The following is a 21,498-nucleotide window of genomic DNA, read 5'->3' on the forward strand; positions in this document are numbered from 1 at the left end:
GCCGCCGCCGTCCCCATTCCCCTCACGTCCGCCCGCCCCGCGCCGCTCCGCCGCTCCGCCGCTCCGCGATGGCCAGCGCCTTCGCCCGCGCGCTGCCGGGCCGCCGCTCCGCCGGCCTCCTGGCCATGGTGGGCGCCGGCTCGCTCGCCGCCGGCTTCCTGCTCGCCCGGGACACGGTCAGCGCGGGCGACCGGCAGCGGCGGCGCTACCCGCCCAGGTACCGGGGCGCGGGCGGCGGGCGGGGGCCGGGCGGCGGCTCCGGGCCGGGCGCGGGGCCCCGGGGCGGCTCCGGCGGGCGCCGGGCGGGAGCGGCCGGGAGCGGGGCCGAGCCGCGGCTCGGGGCGGCGGCGGGGACCGGCGGGGCGGCGGGGATCGGTGCCAGCGCTGCCCGGCCGGGCTGCGCCGGGACCTGCCGGCTCTGCCGGGCTGCCGGGGGCTGCAGCCGCCGGGCCGTGCGGGCTCCGCGCCACCCCGAGGGGCTGCCCGGGCCGGGCCGCGCAGCCCTGCCCCGAGAGGGGAGACCCTGGGACCCGCCCCGGCCCCCACGGACGGGCAAAGCGCTGCCGACGAGGCCTCGCCGGGTGTGGGCAGAGGGACGGGGAGGGCGGGGGGAATCCTCGGGAGCCGGCTGGGCCGCCGGGGAGGCTCCGCGGAGGACGGCGCTGGGGCTGTCGTGGCTCCGGCGGGGAAGAAGCCTACGGGCACCGAGCGAGGGAGTCGCCCCGGCTCGGCCCGGCTGCCGCGGGAGCCAGGGGAGACTTGCCAATCTCCCGGTGGGAACGGGACAGAGCCAAAGGCTGCGTTTCCTCGTGCCTTGGCAAAGCACCCGGGACCTCCATCTGCAAGAGCCCGTGTCGGAGCAGAAACTTCCCCGCAGCCCCCCGGGAGCTGGCTGAGCTCCTGGCCCGGCCCCGTCTGGCCGTACCAGCCTTCGCACACGTCTGCCCTTGGGACAGGCCCTGCTCCTGCTCTGCAGAAAGGTTTCCTGGCAGCTCCTCGTTGCCCCTCGCAGGCACAGGGTTGGGGGGGCCGGGGGGCCACGGGCCCCGTGGAAGCAGAGCAGTCCGTCCCGCGGCGGGGGCACGCCCTGCGCCCCCCGGCCCCCCCCGTCCGTCCGCGCGGGGCCGTCGCTGGAGCGGGGGGCCGGGGGGCCGGGGCAGCTCGCCGGCGGGAGCAGGCGCGGGGTGACACCCGCCCTGCCCGGCGGGCGCTGCGTGAGGATGGGCCCCGAGCTGCGCGGCGAGGCCTCGGCGCCCGGCCTGCACGGGAGCTCCGGCCGAGCCGGGCGGCAGACGCGGGCACGGCCCCGGCTCCGGCTCGGGGTGTTTGTGGGATAACGCTGGCGCTGCCCGAGGGAGCTGCTGGCTGTATTTACACACCCTGTGCCTGATCCCTTAAGCCGGATAAGCGTAACCGGCTGCAGAGCGGTGCTAAGGTCCAAGCTCTAGTGCGGAGGGTTTCGCGTCACTCCCCGCTCGGACTGCTCCTTGTCAAGGGCTGCCGTGGGGGGCCGGCGCTCCCCCCCCCCCCCGCGAGCACCCGCAGCCCCCGGCAGAGGCACTGGGGTGCCGTCGCGCCGCCCGCCCGGGCAATAAGGAAGAGAAGGTCTTTGAGAGCCGAGCGGCCTCGTGGCCGGGGGGAGGCAGACGCAGGTTCCTCCCGCCCGGCCCCGGATGCTGCTCAGGACGGAGCGTGGAGGACCGGAGGGGCGGGGAGGGGAGGGGGCTGCCTCACCAGCACGGGACCGGTTAGGGCCAGGGCCGGGGGGGGACACACGCTGCAGCCGTCGGCAGGGTCCTGCTGCCCTGCGCCACCAGGGCTGGCTGCTTGGCCTGGCACAGCTCGGCGGCACGACGGGAAGGCGGGGAGCGCGTTGTCCTCCCCATCCCGGTGCCGGCAGAGACCGCGTGCAGCGAAGGCCGGAGCAGGGAAAGGGTCGGGATGTTGCTGCTCCAAGCACACGTAGCTGCTGCGATCGCTGCACCAAGCGCTGTGTATCTAGCGAGCGACGCTGCTCTGCATTGCAGGCTGAGAGCTCTGCTCGTGCAGAGAGCTGCGTGCTCAGAGCTTGCTCGGGAGCTCAGACACGCTGTGTCGGGCCACAGAAATGAGGAGCTGGAAACGGCAGGAGTTCGGTGCTAAATGGTGGATATTTCTGTTTATTCGCCTCCCAAGAGGACCGTCAAGCTTCCTGAGCACCGCAGGACCAGAGATCGGGTGTTCACTGAGGGAGGATGGGGAGGAGGAAACGCGAGGCCCCGTGAGAGCTGCCAGGCTGGCGCGAGCGAGGCGGCCGCTCTGCCGTGCGTGCCCCGCACTGGGCACTGGGCTCTGGGCAAAGCTGCCCGGGTCCCGCCAGACCCGAGCGCAGAAGCGTGCTCCCTGCACACGCAAAACGCCTTCCGGGTCCGTGCTCGCGGCCAGGGCGGGGGAGCTGGAGGGGCTGCAGCGCTGTTGCTGCGGCAGGAGCAGCGGGCTCGGGAAAAGCAGCAGGTCTGGCTGCTAACACAGAAAAACGAAAGCAGGGGCCGGGGAAGAGCCAGGCAGCGTCCGCGGGAAGCGGGGGCTGGAGGGGGTCTGCAGCAGGAGGTGTAACCGGGGGGACGCGGCTAGGAAGCGCTGAGCTGAGCTTGCTGGTAGGATGCATTTGTCTGGGAACGGTCCTCGTGGCAGATGGAAGGGCCGGGAGGAGCCGGGGGAGACGCAGCGGCCGCGGCTTCGGGAGGGGCTGCCCGGCCCCGGGACTGACCCCGCCGAGCGCTTGGCGGGCGACCTCCCTCCGCCGGGCAGAGCACCTCGGGCACCGGCACCGCAGGGCGGCCAGGTCCCGGGGCCGCGGGGAGGACCGCGGTGTCGCGCCGGGGCGCGTGGCAGCGGGGGTAGCGAAGGCCTTGCTGCCCATCGCGATATCCTGGCACAAAGAGCCAGGGACCGCCTGTGGGAGCAAACCCTGTGGGCACAAAAGCCTGGTACTAAAAATGTCATGGTTTTATGACCAGTTCTGGGGACACAAATCGAGGGGCGAAGGCAGCCCCACGAAGGCCAGAGTGTCATCGTCCTGCCCGCGGCAGGAGAAACCTGGACGCCGGGAGGGCACACGGGAGGCGAGCAGCCGGGGGGCAGAGGGCCGTCCCCCAGGCAGCCCGGGCCGGGCCTTGCCGGGCGTGCTGGCGCGCACAGCCCCGAGGTTTTAGCACCTTCCTCTCCCAAGTCGCCCCGCTTCCCTGGCACCGTCCGGCCTCATCTGGCTGTTCCAGAGCGGCTGAAAAGAGATGCTGGCGGTGATTCAGGGCTGTTGGGGGAGGGCGCGCTCAGCCCGGGAGCGGGGTCAGCACTGCAGCACGAGCCCGTAGGCAGGGGCTTGGATCGCCCGGGGTTTGGACGCGTTGAACGCTTCCCAGTGGAGATGCGGACTGAGCATATCAGGTAGCACGCACAGCTCTGCAGCATCTTTATCCCCACCGGCAGTGAGCTTGCCGCCCTCTGCACCCTCTGCAGGGTCCCTGGGTGCAGCCACCGGCCCCGGGGGAACCGCAGCCGGCTGCAGCCCCAGCACTCGCAGCGCGGCAATGGCAGGGGGCCGGGCACATCCCAGTGTCCCGCTCCGGTCAGCCAGTGCTGGCACCCCGAGCGCGTCTCTCGGGGGGGCACGCGGGGCGGTATCCGGTGCGCGGCAGGAGCAGTGGAGGAAGCGGGGGCGAGCGCCGTCCCATGCACGACACGTCGTCCTTTGAACTGGAGCATCTCAAGCTGGGGGGGGGGGGGGGGGAGCCCCCACTGTGCAAAGCCTGGGGCCAGGCCCTGCCTGCAGCAATCATCTCCCTGCACCCGGCCAGGCCAGAGCCAGCAACGACCTCCCTGCACAGAGCAGGCAATGTAAGCCCAAACTCTCTTTCTACAGAGCTCGGGAAGCCACAAGCACTGGCCAAGCTGTAGGCGAAAGGCCAACGCACATTCTTGGCCTGCAGACGCAGGGGTGGAGGCGACAGCGGCGACAGCGCTCTGCATTGCAGCACGGGGGCTGGGCACCGGCAGCCAAACCCTTCGCCCCGGGCGGACGCTTGGCCCGGGAGCAGGGTCCCGGTGCCCGGGAGGCTGCCCAGGGCCCCGGCCGTGTGGCCAGCTTTGCTCCCGCAGCCCAGACCCGGGCCAGCGCCAGCACCTCCTCCCCTGCCCGGAGCCTCCCACGAGCTGCTCTGTGCCGCCCGGCGCGGGGACGGCTGTCCCCAGGGCCGCGGGGCCGCCTGGGCTGACCGGAGCCAGCCTTGCACCACCTCCGCAGAAGGATCCGGCCGTAAAGAGCTTTGCCAGGGTCCTGCCCTGCCAATCCCCGCAAGCGCAGGACAAGCGCAAAGCCTGGCTAAAGCGGGAATGAGGTCGGGAGACGGCCTCCCGCTGAGCTGATTAGCGGCAAGCGTGCCCCCAGCGCAATGACCTGCACCAGGGCGGTGCGGTTCCCACCAGCGGCGGATCAGGCTCAGCTGATCTGCTGCCCCGCCGCAGCCAGGGCAGGGGGACGCGGGGTCGGGCGGGGGGGCCGGGGCCGGCGGTGTGCTCGGCCCCGCAGCCGGCACCACGGGCACACGGACGGACGTGCCGGGGCCCTGCGGGTCGCGCGCCCCTGCCGCTCCTGCCCGCTGCAGCGGAAACGGGCTCCTGCCTCCTGCCTCCTGCCTCCGGGCCGGTGGCCGGTACCGGGAGGAAGGGGCCGGGAGGGCAGCAGCCCCCGGTCTGGGGCTTTGGGGCAGGCCCAGGGAGGAGAAGGGGAGCAAGACCCTCTCCCGGGCCCGGTCGTGGAAGCAGCTCAGCACACGGGTCCATGCGCGCTGCCCGTGCCCACGCGCATGGCCGGCATTGCCGCCCACCGCTGCCTCCGGGAGCTCGTCCGGGAGCAGGGCCGGTAACGAGCCGCACCCAGCAACCCGTCCGGGTTTACCACGGCCCTTTGTCCTTGCGCCAATGTCAACCTTCAGCGCGGGCTGCTCTCCGCTCTCGCTGGCATTCACCGTATCGCTGTGCATGCCAGCCGTATCGCTGTGCACGGCAGCCGTGTCGCTGTGCATGGCAGCCACGGTGCTGGGCACGCCAGCCTTATCGCCGTGCACGCCAGCCATATCGCTGTGCACACGAGCTGTGTCGCTGTGCACGCCAGTCCTGTCACTGTGCATGCCAGCCATGTCACTGTGCACGCCAGCCGTGTCCCTGTGCACGCCAGTCTTGTTGCTGTGCACACCAGTCCTGTCACTGTGCATGCCAGCCGTATTGCTGTGCATGGCAGCTGTGTCACTGTGCACACCAGCCATGTTGCCGTGCACACCAGCCATGTCACTGTGCACACCAGCCATGTTGATGTGCACACGAGCCGTGTCGCTGTGCACGCCAGTCCTGTCACTGTGCACGCCAGCCATGTCACTGTGCACACCAGCCATGTTGATGTGCACACGAGCCATGTCACTGTGCACGCCAGTCCTGTCACTGTGCACGCCAGCCATGTCACTGTGCACGCCAGCCGTGTCCCTGTGCACACGAGCCGTGTCCCTGTGCATGCCAGCCGTGTCCCTGTGCATGCCAGCCGTGTCACTGTGCACGCCAGCCGTGTCCCTGTGCACACCAGTCCTGTCACTGTGCACACCGGCCGTGTCCCTGTGCACGCCAGCCGTGTCCCTGTGCACACGGGCCGTGTCCCTGTGCACGCCAGCCGTATTGCCGTGCACGCCAGCCGTGTCACTGTGCACACCGGCCGTGTCCCTGTGCACGCCAGCCGTGTCCCTGTGCACACGGGCCGTGTCCCTGTGCACGCCAGCCGTATTGCCGTGCACGCCAGCCGTGTCACTGTGCACACCGGCCGTGTCCCTGTGCACGCCAGTCCTGTCACTGTGCACACCGGCCGTGTCCCTGTGCACACGAGCCGTGTCCCTGTGCACGCCAGTCCTGTCCCTGTGCACACGGGCCGTGTCCCTGTGCACGCCAGCCGCGCTGCTGCGCACGGCAGCCAGGTCAGTGCGTGCGGTGCCGTCTCCCCGCTGGCCTCTGCCGGGCCGGGTGAGCGGCGCGGCTGCACCCTCCTCCCCGGAGCCGCCCGCGAGTGCCCCCGCGCCCCGGGGCAGCAGCCTGTGCCGGGTGCCCGGTCCCCGGTCCCCGGGCCGGGACTCAGGGGCGTCCCCCCCGCAGCGCCGAGTACCCCGACCTGCGGAAGCACAACAACTGCATGGCCAGCAACCTGACGCCCGCCATCTACGCCCGGCTCTGCGACAAGGCCACGCCCAACGGCTGGACCCTGGACCAGTGCATCCAGACCGGCGTGGACAACCCCGGCCACCCCTTCATCAAGACGGTGGGCATGGTGGCGGGCGACGAGGAGACCTACGAGGTGAGGAGCGGCCGGCCCCACGGGAACGCAGCCCTGCCGCCGCAGCCGCCCCCGAGCGCGGCCCACGGCCGGCCGGCGCGGTGCGGAGGCGGCGCGGTCCCCGTCCCCCCTCCGCACGGTCCCCGTCCCCCCTCCGCACGGTCCCTGCGCCCGCAGGTGTTCGCCGACCTGTTCGACCCCGTGATCCAGGAGCGGCACAACGGCTACAACCCCCGCACCATGAAGCACGTCACGGACCTGGATGCCAGCAAGGTGCACGGGCCGCAGCGGTGCCGCCTGCCTCGGCGACGGGGGGGTGGCGATGGGGGGCGGCGGGGGGCGATGGGGGGCAATGGGGGTGATGGGGGAGTGGCAGGGAGTGATGGGGGCAATGGGGTGCGGGGGGCGACGGGGGGCGATGGGGGTGATGGGGGAGTGGCAGGGAGCGATGGGGGCAATGGGGTGCGGGGGGCGATGGGGGGCAATGGGGGTGATGGGAGGGTGGCAGGGAGCGATGGGGGCAATGGGGTGCGGGGGGCGATGGGGGGCAACGGGGGTGATGGGAGGGTGGCAGGGAGCGATGGGGGCAATGGGGGGCAGGGGGCGATGGGGGGCGATGGGGGTGAGGGGAGGGTGGCAGGGAGCGATGGGGGCAATGGGGGGCAGGGGGCGATGGGGGGTGATGGGGGTGATGGGAGGGTGGCAGGGAGCAATGGGGGCAATGGGGTGCGGGGGGTGATGGGGGGCGATGGGGGCAGCGGGGGGTGATGGGGGGCAATGGGGGCAGCGGGGGGGGGCCCCGGCCCGGTCCCCACGGGGTCGGCGCCCATGCTCCGTGCCAGCGCCGCCGCGTAAGCGCCCTGGCAGCTCCCGTCTGCTGCAGATTAAGACCGGGCACTTCGACGAGCGCTACGTGCTGTCGTCCCGGGTGCGGACGGGGCGCAGCATCCGCGGGCTGAGCCTGCCGCCGGCCTGCACGCGGGCCGAGCGGCGCGAGGTGGAGAAGGTGGCGGTGGAGGCGCTCAACGGGCTCGGGGGCGACCTGGCGGGCCGCTACTACCGCCTCGGCGAGATGACGGACAAGGAGCAGCAGCAGCTCATCGACGTGAGTCCGCGCGGCGCCCCGGGGGCGGGACCCGCCCCGGCCCTGGCCCCGCCGCCCCCCGGGACCCCCCGCGAGCGCCCACCCGCTGCTTCCCTCCCAGGACCACTTCCTCTTCGACAAGCCCGTGTCCCCGCTGCTGACGGCGGCGGGAATGGCCCGCGACTGGCCCGACGCCCGCGGCATCTGGTGAGCGCCCGCCCGGCGCGGCTGGCACGGGGCGGGGGGCGAGGGCGGGGGTCCCGCGGCCTGAGCGCGGCCTGAGCGCGGCCCTGCGCCCAGGCACAACAACGAGAAGACCTTCCTGATCTGGATCAACGAGGAGGACCACACGCGCATCATCTCCATGGAGAAGGGCGGCAACATGAAGCGCGTGTTCGAGCGGTTCTGCCGGGGCCTGAAGGAGGTGAGCGCCCGCCGCCCGCGCCCCCGGCCCCGAGGACGGACGGACGGACGGACGGACGGAGAGATGGGGCCGCGCGGGCCCTTGCCCGGCTGGTCCCTGCGTGCTTCCCCGGGGCCGCGTGCCCGGGGCCGGCAGAGCCGGGCTGAGCGGCTGCTCTTGCCGCGACCCAGGTGGAGCGGCTGATCCAGGAGCGGGGCTGGGAGTTCATGTGGAACGAGAGGCTGGGATACATCCTGACCTGCCCGTCCAACCTGGGCACGGGGCTGCGGGCCGGCGTCCACATCAAGCTGCCGCTGCTGAGCAAGGTAGTTACCGCCGCGGGGCCTGCGGGGAGCCGGGGCCGGGGGAGCGCAGCCCGGCGGGGGGGGGCAGCCAGCGGGGAGCCGGCACTGGGTCTTGCCCAGGGTCACTGGGAAGCAGCGCTATCTCCAGCCGTTGTCCGGGCTGCACCTCTGTCCACAGCTGGAGGTGGCCGGGACCCAGACGTGGCCCTGGGGCTGCTCGCGGCAGGGCTCCCCGCACCCCTCCCCTTGCTGGCGGGTCCCGCCGGCCCCCGGGGCCGCCCCGGGGAGCAGCCGGCTGCAGAGCCCCCGTCCCCTTGCCGCTGGTCCCGGCGAGCGCCGACACCCCTTTTTCCCCGGGCACCAGGACAGCCGCTTCCCCAAGATCCTGGAGAACCTCCGGCTGCAGAAGCGTGGGACGGGCGGGGTGGACACGGCCGCCACCGGCAGCGTCTTCGACATCTCCAACCTGGACCGGCTGGGCAAGTCGGAGGTGGGCGCTGGGCAGGGCCGCGTCCGGGTGGGGAGGCTCGGGAGCGCGTGCACGCCGGGCGCCCGCACCGGAGCAGCCGTGGGGCGGCACGTTGGGGGGTCTGGGCGCTGCACCCCTTGGTGTGGGGGGCTGGTGGGGGTCTGGGCACTGCACCCCTTGGTGTGGGAGGCTGGTGGGGGTCTGGGCGCTGCACCCCTTGGTGCGGGGGGCCGGCGGGGTGTCTGGGCGCTGCACCCCTCGGTGCCGGGGTCTGGGGCCAGTGGGGGTCTTGGCGCTGCACCCCTTGGTGTGGGGGCCTGGCAGGGGGTCTGGGCACTGCACCCCTCGGTGCCAGGGTCTGGGGCCAGTGGGGGTCTTGGCGCTGCACCCCTTGGTGTGGGGGCCTGGCAGGGGGTCTGGGCACTGCACCCCTCGGTGCCGGGGTCTGGGGCCAGTGGGGGTCTGGGCGCTGCACCCCTCGGTGCGGGGGTCCAGGGCTGGTGGGGGTCTGGGCGCTGCACCCCTTGGTGTGGGAGGCTGGTGGGGGTCTGGGCGCTGCACCCCTCGGTGCGGGGGGCTGGTGGGGGTCTGGGCGCTGCACCCCTTGGTGTGGGAGGCTGGTGGGGGTCTGGGCGCTGCACCCCTTGGTGCGGGGGGCTGGTGGGGGTCTGGGCGCTGCACCCCTTGGTGTGGGAGGCTGGTGGGGGTCTGGGCGCTGCACCCCTCGGTGCGGGGGGCCGGGCGGGCACGGTGCCGGTGCGGCTCAGCCGCAGAGCGGCCGGGGCCCGACGGGACACGCGTGCTCCCGGCGCAGGTGGAGCTGGTGCAGCTGGTGATAGACGGCGTGAACTACCTGATCGACTGCGAGCGGCGGCTGGAGAAGGGGCAGGACATCCGCATCCCCTCCCCGGTGCCGCAGTTCCGGCACTGAGCCGGTCCGGAGCGGCAGGACCCGGCTCCTCCCCACCGCTTGCGCCAGCGCCGTGCCCCGCATGCTGCTCTCCTGTAGCCCTCGAGGCCTCGTGCCAGCCCCCATAAACCTGCGCTGCTGCAGCCACGGCCCGTCTGCTCCGCTCCGCTCCGTATCCCGCCTCCGAGCGCCGCCCCCCCGGGCCCCCGGCCCCCCGGCCGCGGACAGGCCCCGCGCGGGTCTGGGCCTCCTGCCCTGCCGCCCCGGCACCTCCGCCGAGCCCAGGGGGCCCCGGGGCCGGGGGCAGCGGGGAGCTGGGAGCCGCCGGCCGGGCTGGGAGCAGGCGCGAGTGGGGCGCACGCTGCGGCAGGCGGGGAGCCGGGCTGGGAGCCCTCACAGCTTTATTGCCGGGTGCTCACAGAAAGCTGCGGGGCAGGCAGAGGAGGAGAGCCGCGGCGAAGCCGGCCTGGGGGCTGGCCCCGCTCCTGCCTGCAGCAGAGAAAGCCGCGTCGGAGCCGCGCCGGAGCGGGAAGGGGCTAACGCCGCCGCCGCGGTGTGCGCACACGCACGCACACACGTGCATGCACACACAGATGCATGCACACACACGCATGCACCCGCACACGCACGCACACACGTGCATGCACTCACAGATGCATGCACACACACGCACGCACACACACACACATACACACGTGCATGCACACACAGATGCATGCACACACACGCACACACATACACACGTGCATGCACACACAGATGCATGCACACACACGCATGCACCCGCACACACATACACACGTGCATGCACACACAGGCGCATGCACAGCTCTGTGCAGGGCTGGCACAGTCCGCTGTCGTCCCCCCGAGCTGCTCGGGGTCTGGGCTTAGGGCAAGAGGCAGCAGCGGGGAGCGAATCTCGGCTGCGCAAGGTGGGACGAGACGGGGACAAGGGGGAGCGCGGGCCGGGCCGCAGCGGGGCCGGGCTCCCCGCGGGCAGCACTCCGGGTGCGGGGCACCACGCGGCGCCAGCCGGCCCCCTCCCTGCTCTGGCGCCCGGCTCTCGGCCGGGGAAGGGCGAGGTCTGCCGCTGCCCCTTGCCAGAGCGGGTCCGCGCCCCAGGGAGCCGGGCCTCTGAGCGCGGCCCCGCGGCGCAGGAGGCGAGGGGGCCCCGGGGCTGCCGCAGCGGGGGGGCCGGGCCCACGCGGCGACGGGGGCAGACGCCGCCCTGCTCTCACCTTGGCTGTGCGGGGCCGCCCCCCCCTCGCACTGGGCGCTGGCCAGGGCCCGGCGCTGGGCGCCGCTGAGCCTCCGGCGCTGCTCGGGGGTGACGGCCGAGGCCTGGGCGCTGGAGAGCGTGAGCAGCTGGGCCGGGCCGAACACCACCTGCCAGGAGAGCCCCCGGCCGGGGCCTGCGTCGGCCGGCAGGGCCCATGTGCGCGGCCCCCCCGCCGTGCCCGCATCGCCCGCGGGAGGGACCCGGCCGCCCGGCCACCCAGCCCAGCCGGGGCGCCGCTCGGTCGGCTGCGGCGGGACGGCTCGCGGGGGGAGCGCGGGGGGAGGGACTCACTGCGAACTTGGGTGCCGGGATGGCAGCGAGGGCTCGCGGCGTGAGCGCCCAGATCTGCTCGGGGACCAGCGCCGAGAGGACGACGTCGGGGAGCCCGGCTGGGCGCGGGGGGCAGCAGTCGGGGCCGGGCCAGGGCGGACCGCCCCGGCCGCAGGGCACGGCTGCCGTCCCCCCCTCACCTGCCAGCGTCCCGATCTCCGCGAAGATTTCCGGCCCCCAGGCGCCGGCCGGGCCGAAGGCTGCGCCGGAGGTGAGACGAGCGGCCAGGGCCTCCATCTGCTGCTCCGAGCAGCGCAGGCTCAGGGCGCCCAGGAAAGGGGCCGCCTTGCTGCGGGGCAGCGGGGACCATTGCACCCCGAGCAAGAGCTCGGCCCCACGCGCGGCGCGGAGCGGCAGCCGTGCCCACGCGCCCTGCAGCGCCAGGCAGGGCCGGCGACGCCGGGAGCCCTCCGCTCCGCTCCCGGTGCCGGCGCACGGCGCTGAGCCCCCCGCCCCGCGGCGCACGCACCCCAGCTCCCCGGCGTCCAGGCTCCGCATCTCCGCCGCCCGCAGCCCGCAGAGCAGGTGCCCCAGCGCGACCAGCTCCGGCAGCGCCAGGTCCCCCGCGCGCGCCCCGCGCTGCCGCAGGAAGCTGGACGCCACGGCCCGCATCTGCCGGAGCGCAGCCCGTCACGGGCACCGCGGGGGGGGCCCGGCCGCCCGGCCCGCGCCCGGCTGGGCCTCACCTGCCCGGCCGACCAGCCGTCCAGGTCCCCCAGGGCGGAGAGGGCCCCCCAGTCGGGGAGCGGCAGCCGCCGCAGCTCCGGCTCGCCCAGCTGGGTGGCCAGCCGGCCCAGGAGCAGCGCCGGGGCTGCCTGCGGTGCCGCCGAGCCGCCCCACAGCTGCACGGCACCGGCGGCGCCCGCTGAGCCGCCCGCGGCCACCGCTCCGCCGGCACCGCGCCGGGAGACGCCGCCCGGGGCACCGGCACCGGCACCGGCAGCTGCGGCCAGCACGGCCCCCGGCCCAGCGCCCGCGTCCCCGGCTGCCGCCCCGCCGCCCCGTCTCACCCGCCTGGCCTGGCGCAGGACGGCCCGGAGCTGGTCGGGGCGCAGAGCCGGGTCCCGGGCGAGCAGCCCCAGGCAGCGCTGGAGCTGCGCGGGGTCCATGGCGCCGAGCTGGGCCGCGCTCCAGGCCGCGGGGAAGGTGGCGCGCAGGTCGGCGCAGCTGGGCACGGGGGCTGCGGAGCGGCGGGGAGCGAGGCCTGGCCCCCGCCCCGGCCCCAGCAGCACCCGCCGGGGGGAGCACGGGCCAGCGCGGGGGGGACGGAGCCAGGGACGCGGGGCACAGGGACACGGGGCCAATGCCGGGGGATGGCACCAGGGACGTGGGGCACAGGGACACGGGGCCAATGCCGGGGGATGGCACCAGGGACGCGGGGCACAGGGACACGGGGCCAATGCCGGGGGATGGCACCAGGGACGCGGGGCACAGGGACACGGGGCCAATGCCGGGGGATGGCACCAGGGACGCGGGGCACAGGGACACGGGGCCAATGCCGGGGGATGGCACCAGGGACGCGGGGCACAGGGACACGGGGCCAATGCCGGGGGATGGCACCAGGGACGTGGGGCACAGGGCACACGGGGCCAATGCTGGGGGACGGCACCAGGCACGAGAGCACAGGGCCAGCCCTGGCTGGGATGTCCCGGGGCCGTGGGGCAGCCTCAGGCAGGACGGCACCCGGGGCGTGGGGCACGGGCGCGGGGTGTGCGAGCAGAGCCTGGGGCAGCCCCGGGGGGGCTCTGGGGACACGAAGGGCCGGAGCGGGGCGGGAGCGGGGCGGTGCAAATGCGGCCTCACCTCGGCGGCCCGGCCCGTCGGCTCCCACCAGCGGGGCCACCAGGGCTCGCTGCGGACTGGGGCCGGGGCCGGGGCCGGGGCCGGGGCCGGGGGGGTGGCAGAGGCGGCCCAGCTCGCTGCGGTCCCAGTCGCGCTGGCTCTGCAGCAGCTGCTCCACGGCGGCGGGGCTCAGCAGGTCCTGGGGCGGGGGGCGGGGGGCGGTGAGCGGGGCGGGGGGCGGTGAGCGGGGCGGGGGGCGGCGGGGGCGGCGCTCACCCTGGGCAGGGCGCGCAGGCTCCGCGCGGGCAGCAGGAACACGAGCCGCCCCAGCAGCTGCAGGGCGGGCGGGCGCCAGCGCGGGGGCGGCCTGCGGGGGGGCGCGGTGAGGGCGCGGTGAGGGCGCCGCCGCCCCCCCGGCCCGGCCCCCCCGACCCCCCCGGCGCCGCCGCCTACCCGAGGCCGCGCTCCGCCAGCAGCAGCCGCCCCAGCTCGCGCGCCGCCCCCGCGCCCAGGCAGGTGCCCTGCAGCTCCGGCAGCCGCGGCAGCAGGCTCTCGGGCGCCAGGCGCGCCGCGCCCCCCCGGCCCACGAACCCCACCAGCGGGCCCAGCGCGTCCAGCGCCGCCGCCCCCAGCGCCCCCGCCGCGGGGCGGGGCCGGGGGCGGGGCCGGGGGCGGGGCGCGGGGGCGGGGCCCCCCGGCAGGGCGCGCAGGGCGCGGCGGGCCAGGGCGGCGCGGCGGGCGGGCGGCAGCGCCACCAGGCGGCGGGGGTGGCGGCGCGCGCGGTCCAGGGCCGGCCGCAGCGCGGCGCCCGGCAGCGTCTCCAGCAGCGGCGCCCTGCGGGACCGAGACCGCGCTGAGGGGCGGCGGCCGCGGGGCGGGGGCCGGGGGGGGGGCCGGGGCCCGGCACCTACGGTAGCTGCAGCAGGAACTCGGGTCCCAGCCGCGCCAGCTCCTCCGCGGCGAGCGGCGGCCGCCGCCGCACCTCCTCCTGCACGCAGCGCCGCTGCGGACACGGCGCCGTGAGCTCGGGCAGCGCCGCGCCGGGCGCCCCGGGGCCGCGTCCTTACCAGGCTGGCGGGCAGGGCGCGGGGGCGCGCGTAGAGGCTCCCCAGAGCCCCCAGCAAGTCCTGGCGGCCCAGCTCCTGCAGCGCGGCGCAGCTCACGCCCACCTCCAGCGAGCCCAGGGCGCTGCACGGCCGCGGGGTCACACGGTGCCTCCGCCATCGCTCGGGACTGCGCTACCCGCGTCCCCGGGGAGACCTGCTCAACCCCGCCCTGCCCGGGGCCCCCGCCCTGCGCCCTGCACCCTGCCCGGGACACCCAGCCCCTGCCCCTGCCCCTGCCCCTGCCTGGTGCACCCACCCTGCCCCTGCCCAGGGCACCCACTCTGCACCCTGCCCGGGGTACCAGCCCCTGTCCAGGGCACCAGCCTCTGCCTGGGGCACCCGCCCTGCACCCTGCCCGGGGAAGCAGCCACTGCCCGGGGCCCCCACCCTGCACCCTGCCCGGGACACCCAGCCCCTGCCCCTGCCCCTGCCTAGGGTACCAGCCGCTGCCTGGTGCACCCACCCTGCCCGGGACACCCAGCCCCTGCCAGGGGCACCCGCCCTGCACCCTGCCCAGGGCACCCACCCTGCCCCTGCCCAGGGCACCCACTCTGCACCCTGCCCGGGGTACCAGCCCCTGTCCAGGGCACCAGCCCCTGCCCAGGGCACCCGGCCTCTCCCGGCTCCCCGCCCCCCGTGGGACCCAGCCCCGGCCCCGGCTGGGCCCGGCCGGCGGCTCTCACCCGGTGGCGCGGAGGCTGAGGTTGGCGCCGGCTCCCAGCTCCCTCCACAGCAGCTGGGCCTGCGGAGGGGCGGCGGTGGGAGGCGGGCGGGGGGGGCGGGCCGCCCCGCGCAGCCCCGCGCCCAGCCCCTCACCTGCCGCGGGGACCAGGGCAGCCGCGGGGCCCACGGGGCGTCCCGCAGGGCCTGGGCGCCCGGCCGCAGCAGCCGCAGCGGCACCAGGGGCAGCAGGCAGTCCGGCCAGCCGTCCGGGGGCCGCTCCCGCCGGGGGCCCTGGGGAGGCGGCGGGCGCCGGGGTGGGCGCTGCGGGGCGGCCGGCCCCGGCCCCGGCCCCCTTCGCCCGCGGTACCTGCAGAGCCTGCAGCAGCGCGGCCGTCTGCGCCGCCGAGAGCAGCGGCAGGGCTGGCCCCAGGCACGCGCAGCCTCGGCGCTGCAGCGGGGCCAGCGCGGCCGCCAGGGACGCGGGGCCCAGGCCTGGCAGCAGCGCGCACAGCCCGTCCGCGTCGCCCGCCGTCACCTGCCGGGAAACGCGCCGGCCTGGCTCCGCAGCCGCGCCGCAGCGGGACCGCGCTGGGCCGGGCTCCTCGCCCCGGGGAGAGCGGAGCAGGGCTGCACGCGGCGCTGGGGCACAGCACCCACGGCCCGTCCCCTCCCGGCTCCCGGGCTGCGGGGAGGCAGAGGCACCCGGACACTCACGTTGCCCCTCTGGACGGCCCGCGCGAGCAGGAAGGATGCCTAGAGGGAAGGACGAGGCGGCGGGCTGGGCCGCGGGGCCCCGCAGGGTTTGCACCGGCAGCCCGGCAGGCAGCCAGGCCGGAGGCTGCCGGGGCTCCCGACGGTGCTCCGTGCCCGGGAGCGTGTCCCCTGCGCGGGGAGCGCGGCCGCGCCGGGCTCACCTGGGCGCGCGTCAGCTGCGCCGGCCGCAGCGCGGGCAGGAGGGCGTCCAGCTGGGCGGCCGACAGGCGCCCCAGGAAGCCCACCCCCATCTCGGGGAGGACGCCCCTCCACGCTGGCAGCTCCCCGGGGCCCACCGTGGCCAGGCCGGCGGAGCGCAGCAAGTCGGCCAGGGCGAGCATGACCTGCTGGCGCGGAGCGGGGGGCCGTGAGCCTCGGGCTGGTGGGCAGCTCGCCCCGCGCCTGTCCCAGGGCCCAGGCGGGTCAGCGGGGGAGGAGACGGAGCCGACCGGGGCCCGGCCCCGACACGCTGCCTGGCCGGAGGCGCTGCGCTGGCAGCCCCGCTGGTGCCGGCACGTCAGGGTCGGGCCCCGCCGCGAGCCGGGGCACGGGGGGCTGCAGCGGCGCGGGGCCCATTCGCGCGGTGTCCTGCAGCCGGTGCATCCCCCCGCGCGGCCGGCTCACCCGCCCGTGCTGCTGCAGGGTCCCTGCGGCCGCGCACGCCAGCAGGCTCTGCTCCGCCGGCCCCCGGGGGTCCCGCAGCCACGCCAGCTCCTGCAGCTCCTCGAGGCTCAGGAAGCAGGCGAGGGCCCCCAGCCTGCACAGAGCGGCCGTCAGCGGGCAGAGCCTGCGCGGCACGAAGCCGGCGAGGGCAGCCGCGAGCCCCTCCCTGCCGCTGCGCCCCGGCGAGGCCACGTGCAGGGGACCGCGGCCCCTCGCCCGGGGCGGCGGGGCGCAGCTCGGGCACGGCTGGGCCGGTGCTGGCAGCGCCCGGTCACGCTCACCTCCGGGCTGCCTTGGGGCCGGCCTCACGGCTCCCGTTCACCAGGCTGCGTGCCACGTGGCGGCCCTGCGCCGGCCCCAGCCGCAGCAGCTGCCAGCCGGCCCCCAGCCCCCAGACCTGGGCAGGCGCAAAGGGGTGAACGCACGGAGGGAGCCTCGGCCGGGGTCTCCCGACCAGTCCAGGCTGGGCACGTGGGGCGCCCAGACGGAGGGCTGCGGGGTCGGGGAGCGCGGGGTTCCTGGGTGCGGGGGTGCAGGGTTGGGCATGCAGGGTCCCAGTTCCCTGGGGCAGGGGCAGGAGCGGCAGGTCTCAGCCCCAGGCAGGGTCGGGGGTGCAGGGTCCTGGTCCCAGGACAGGGTCAGGGGTGCAGGGTTCCTGGGTGCGGGGGTGCAGGGTTGGGGGTGCGGGCTCCTGGCCCCAGGCAGGGTCGGGGGTGCAGGGTCCTGGCCCCAGGACAGGGTCAGGGAGTGCGGGGTCAGGGATTGCAGGGTTCCTGGGTGAGGGGGTGCAGGGTCGGGGAGGGCAGGGTCCCAGTTCCCTGGGGCAGGGGCAGGAGTGGCAGGTCCCAGCCCCGGGGCAGGGTCAGGGGTGCAGGGTCCCGGTCCCAGGCAGGCTCGGGGGTGCGGGTCCTGGCCCCTGGGCAGGGCTGGGGTGAAGGCGTGCTGCCTGGGCGCCCGGCGCGGGAAGCCAGCCGGAGCCGGGGTCTCGCGTCCCACCTGCTGCGGCGTGAGCTGCAGGAAGCTGCTCAGCGGCACGTGGGGCAGCAGCGGCAGGACGGCGCGGAGGAAGCCAAGGGGCCAGGTGGGCACAGCCCCGAGGAGGGGGGCCTGCAGCAGGAGCCTGGCGAAGGCGGCTTTCTGCCTCGGCGTCAGCTGGGCGCTCTGCGTCCGCAGGGCCGTGAGGCTGTGGGGACAGGGAGCCCGGGCACGGCACCACCTCCGTCACACACGCGCCCCACAGAGACCCGGGCCTGGGGCACTTAGGGGGGGTCTGCGTGGCTGGTGCGTGGCCGGCTGGGCCGGGTGTCTGCCGGGGCAGGGCTGCACGGCGCAGGGGCTCTGCGGGGACGGGGCAGCTCGCGGCGCAGGACGGGGCAGGGCCGTGCCACGCGTGCAGGCGGCTCGGACGCAGCTCTGCTTACACGGTCTCGTTGGCCAGGAGGGCCGGCGGGAACCTCGCGATGTCGGACACAGCCATGAAGGGGATGAACGGCGACAAGTCGACAAACAGCTGTGGGGTGAGATGAGGAAACCTGCGGAGCAGCAGCGAAGCCAGAGACTGCAGCGCTTCCTCTCTGGATGGCAGCACCTGCAAAGCTGCGGTGAGCCTGAGCTCCGGCAGGGCACAGCCCCACGCGCCAGCACGGGCCCAGTGCTGCTGCGGTGCGTCTGGCCCGGCTGTGGCCCCAGGGGAGCACCCCCAGCATGGACCTTGCACCCCCCTAGCATTGGCTTTGCACCCCTGTGCCTGTGCTCTGCACCCACAGCATGCAGGCTCTACATCCCCATGCTTGGGCTCTGCAACCCCAGTGCCTGGGCTCTGCACCCACAGCGTGCAGGCTCTGCATCCCCACACGTGGTCTCTGCAACCCCAGTGTCTGGGCGCTGCACCCGCAGCGTGCAGCTCTGCCCTCCCCGTGCCTGGGCGCTGCACCCGCAGCGTGCAGCTCTGCGCCCCTGGGCCTGGCCCAGCCCCTCTAACCACATCCACTTGCAGCCGGTGCCAGGAGCGATGCAGCAGGGCCAGGAAGCGCTGCACGGCCTCGCTCTCTGCTGAGAGCAGCAGCTGGTGAAGGGTCTCCCGCGGCAGCTGCAGGTACTCCTGCGGGGAGAGGCAGCTCCAGCCCTGCGCCCCCCTCCAGCACGGGGGCTGCGAGGACCGGGGCCACGGGAGGGGGGCGGGCAGGCGGCCCCCACGCCGCAGGATGCTCCGTGGCCCCGTGGGGGAGGCGGTACCTGCAGGAGCATCTCCAGCGCCGGGGTCCCCTCGTCCTCCTGGAGCAGGTCCCAGAGCACGGCCTGCCGGAGAGCGGGACCGAGCTCCGTACCCCTGCCCGGACCTTCCCCAGCGCCGGCTGCCCGGCAGGCAGGCAGCCCCGGGCCCGCGGCCACCCTGGCGACCGAGGGCCGCCCTCGCCAGCCCCCGCGGGCAGGGAGGGCTCCCCGGCACCCACAGCCGTCCCCGGCTAACTCACGCTGAAGCAGCTCAGCAGCTCTCTCCTGGCCGAGGCCGGCGGCTCCTGCCCCAGGTAGCGGCCCAGGGCCCGCAGGATGCTGCCGGAGGCGTTGGCCCGCAGCGAGCCCCAGAAGGACGTGTTGTCCATGAGGCTGGCGAGCAGCAGGGCCTCGCTCAGCGCCTCCCCGGCCGCCCCCGGCTCCGGCAGGGCCGGGAGGGAGCCGAGCAGGCGCAGCAGGTAGCGGGCGTGGGGCGCCCAGCCGGGCGGCTCCTGCGGGCAGCGCGCCAGCCGCGACGCCAGCCCCAGCAGGTAGGCAGCGGGGCCGGGGCAGAGCCCCGCGGGGCCCGGGGCGGGCGGCGGCAGCAGGGCCAGCAGCTGCTGCAGCAGGCAGCGCGCCCCGGGCCGGGTGCCGCGGCAGCTCTCCGGTGCCCCGGGCTGGGGCCGCCCCGGCGGCGGCGTGAGGGAGGCGCTGGCACCCGCCGGCTCCCCGAGGGTGCCGGGGCTGGCGGCCGGGCCGGCACAGAGCTCCTGCAGCGGGAGCTGCTGGGGGCCCGGGGTCTCCCGCAGGGAGACGTTGCCGCAGACGGCGGCGGCGAACTCGGCGGGGAAGTGCTCCCGGCAGGCCCGGGCCCACGCCGAGCCCCCGGAGAGGTACCAGCCCGCGTCCGCGCAGGCGGCCCCCGGGTGCCCGGGGCGCTGGCTGGGGCCCCTGGAGCTGTTGAAGAGGTTGCAGTAGAGGTGGACGGTGAAGTTGGAGACGCCGGGCAGCCCCGGGACGCTGTCGTTGCACACAGCCTCCAGGACAGGCGGCAAGAGCGAGGGCTCGCCCTGGGGCACAGCCGCTTCCCCGGGCACGGGCTGGAGGCAGCCAGCGAGGGGCGGCGGGGCCGGCAGTGCCCCAGCCGTGAAGCCCAGGGCCTGGGCGTCCCAGCTGACGTTGTGGTGGAAGCCCCTGCAAGGCAGAGACCCGTCAGCGCTGGCACTGCCCGCCGCCGTCCCCGCCCCGGGGGAAGCCTCGCCTGGGGCCCAGGTGCTTCAATACCCATGCGGCTCGTCCCGTCCCATCCCGTCCCGCCAGGACACGGAGCACCACACACTGCCCGTCCCATCCTGTCGGGGTGCTGAGCACCACGCGCTGCCCGTCCTGTCCCATTCCGCTGGGGCACCAACCACCGCGCACTTGCCCATCCCATCCCATCCCATCCCACAGGGATACTGAGCACTGCATACTGCCCATCCCATCCCATCCCACAGGGATACTGAGCACTGCCCGTCCCATCCCGTCCCATCCTACCGGGGCACTGGGTACCACGTGCTGCCCATCCCGTCCCATCCTACCGGGGCGCTGAGCACCGCACGGGCGGCCCCCCCGACTCACCACAGCAGGAGCTGCTGCAGGGTCCCAGCGGAGCAGCGTCCGTCCCCGTCCGGGCGCGGGACGCCGAGTGCCAGCGAGGCCTCGTGCACCAGGGCACCCCGCACGCGGGACACCCTCCTCCAGAGGCGGCCGTCGAGCCCGCGTCCCGCGTCCCGCGCCAGCCTCCGCCGCAGCACCTCCAGGGCCCTCCGCGCCGCCCCACGGGGTCCTGCGGCCCGGCCGGGCTCCTCCGCCCCGGCCTTCCCCGTCAGCGCCCCGGCCGCCCCCGGGCCCGGCGCCCCTGCCGCCAGCGCCTGCCCCAACGCCTCGGCCAGGCTGCCGAGCACCCGCCGGCGCGGCCGGGGCGCTGGGGACTGCTCCGCGCTGGAGAGGCTCCGCAGCCCGCGGAGGCGGCTGGGGAGCGCGTCCCGGTGCCGGCTACCCCGCAGGGAGAGCGGGCGCAGGAGGGTGGCAGGGGGCGGGGGGTCCCCGGGGGGCCCCTGCGGCTGCAGCGCGGGCCCCCACGGCTCGCCGCTCAGACACGGGCTGTCCCGGGACTCCAGGAGGGACGGGAGGTCCTGGGGCACGGTGCCGTCCCCCCCCGAGGCAGCTCCTGCAGGGCAGGGTGAGCGGGCTGACACGCTGCCCGGCGCAGCCCCCGCCAGCCGCCCGCCGCGGCGTCCGCGGGGTGCCCCCTCCGCTGCTCCGGCACTGCCTGCTCCAGCAGGGCCCCTCGGCCCCCCGGCTGCCGCTGCAGCCCCACACGAGAGGCCTCGTCCCTCCAGGGCTCCCCAGAGCTCTCCCGTCCTTGCCACGGCATTGCCGGCACCCAGCAGCCCCGCACCGGCGCTGCGCCTGCGCAGACCCTGCTCCTCCGCACCACCCCAGCTTTCTGCGCAGCTCCACGGCACTTCAGCACCCGAGACCACCCGCCCAGTCCCCAGAGCTGCCCGGGCACGAATCTCCCGTGGGTGCACCCAAGCTGGGGACCAGCCTGGCCCACAGTGCAAAACGGGCAGGGCAGCCTGCGCTGCAGAATGGGATCTCTGCCACCAGCAACCAGCGTCCAGCCCCTCTGCAGCATCCCGCTCCCACAAAGGGTGCAGGGGCCGAGCGCCCAGGGAGGACCCCGGGGCCCAGCTCCAGCTCTGCAGGGTCTGCAGGGCCGTGCGCACTCACCCCAACTGGGCTCCCACCACAACAGCAGCAGCAGCATCCAGGCGCGGTGAAGGCAAGTGCCCATTTCCGTGTCCCGCAGCCAGCGGGAGCCTCCGGCAGCCCCCACTGAGGAGCTGGAGACAGCCGCAGTTGCTGGAGCTCAGCTGCTGCCTTTCTGCAGCCCAGCCATTACCTGCCCTGGGAGGGATGAGCCTGGCGCGGGCTCACCTTACACTTTCCACTGGCAGAGAGGGAGGGACGTTCGGGGGTGCCCAGGAGCGCACGAATGACAGGGACAGACGTAAGAGGCCCCACGGGGCCTGCTGTGCCCTGGCCAGTGCTGGCTGGCTGCTGCAGGGGTGCCCACGCCGCCCAGGCCCAGGCCCATCCCATCTCACACCTCTGCAGACACAGGGCTCCAACCTTCCCCT

General features: G+C 75.6%; 2 protein-coding genes across 2 annotated transcripts; one reads left to right on the top strand and one right to left on the bottom strand.

The window, feature by feature from the left end:
* Window position 1: 1 nt before the first annotated feature.
* LOC112992461 (creatine kinase U-type, mitochondrial) lies at window positions 2–9,669 on the top strand. Its single transcript, XM_064517757.1, has 9 exons — window positions 2–217; window positions 6,172–6,370; window positions 6,527–6,622; window positions 7,233–7,454; window positions 7,555–7,640; window positions 7,734–7,857; window positions 8,028–8,162; window positions 8,506–8,631; window positions 9,425–9,669. Exons 1-9 carry the CDS (start codon window positions 69–71, stop codon window positions 9,539–9,541), a joined length of 1,254 nt encoding a protein of 417 aa, XP_064373827.1. The 5' UTR covers window positions 2–68; the 3' UTR covers window positions 9,542–9,669.
* A 223-nt stretch (window positions 9,670–9,892) lies between these two features.
* STRC (stereocilin) lies at window positions 9,893–21,152 on the bottom strand. The gene is given in 18 exon segments (XM_064517716.1): window positions 9,893–10,906; window positions 11,091–11,188; window positions 11,270–11,591; window positions 11,594–12,508; window positions 12,511–13,110; window positions 13,188–13,278; window positions 13,365–13,681; window positions 14,940–15,215; window positions 15,595–15,777; window positions 16,058–16,220; window positions 16,378–16,493; window positions 17,093–17,279; window positions 17,518–17,684; window positions 18,087–18,197; window positions 18,332–18,394; window positions 18,571–19,504; window positions 19,931–20,522; window positions 21,089–21,152. Coding segments are annotated over 18 exon segments (6,192 nt in total). The 3' UTR covers window positions 9,893–9,913.
* Between the last annotated feature and the right edge of the window lie 346 nt (window positions 21,153–21,498).

The sequence above is a fragment of the Dromaius novaehollandiae genome, chromosome 10 (genome assembly GCF_036370855.1).
Source record: "Dromaius novaehollandiae isolate bDroNov1 chromosome 10, bDroNov1.hap1, whole genome shotgun sequence".
In the NCBI taxonomy this organism is placed as follows: domain Eukaryota; kingdom Metazoa; phylum Chordata; class Aves; order Casuariiformes; family Dromaiidae; genus Dromaius; species Dromaius novaehollandiae.

Excerpts from the sequence above, each read along its gene's own strand:
- LOC112992461 (XM_064517757.1), top strand. The coding sequence starts at position 69 with ATGGCCAGCGCCTTCGCCCGCGCGCTGCCGGGCCGCCGCTCCGCCGGC. Across the intron at positions 6,371-6,526 it reads GCGACGAGGAGACCTACGAG|GTGTTCGCCGACCTGTTCGA; the intron begins GTGAGGAGCGGC and ends CTGCGCCCGCAG. Across the intron at positions 8,632-9,424 it reads ACCGGCTGGGCAAGTCGGAG|GTGGAGCTGGTGCAGCTGGT; the intron begins GTGGGCGCTGGG and ends CTCCCGGCGCAG.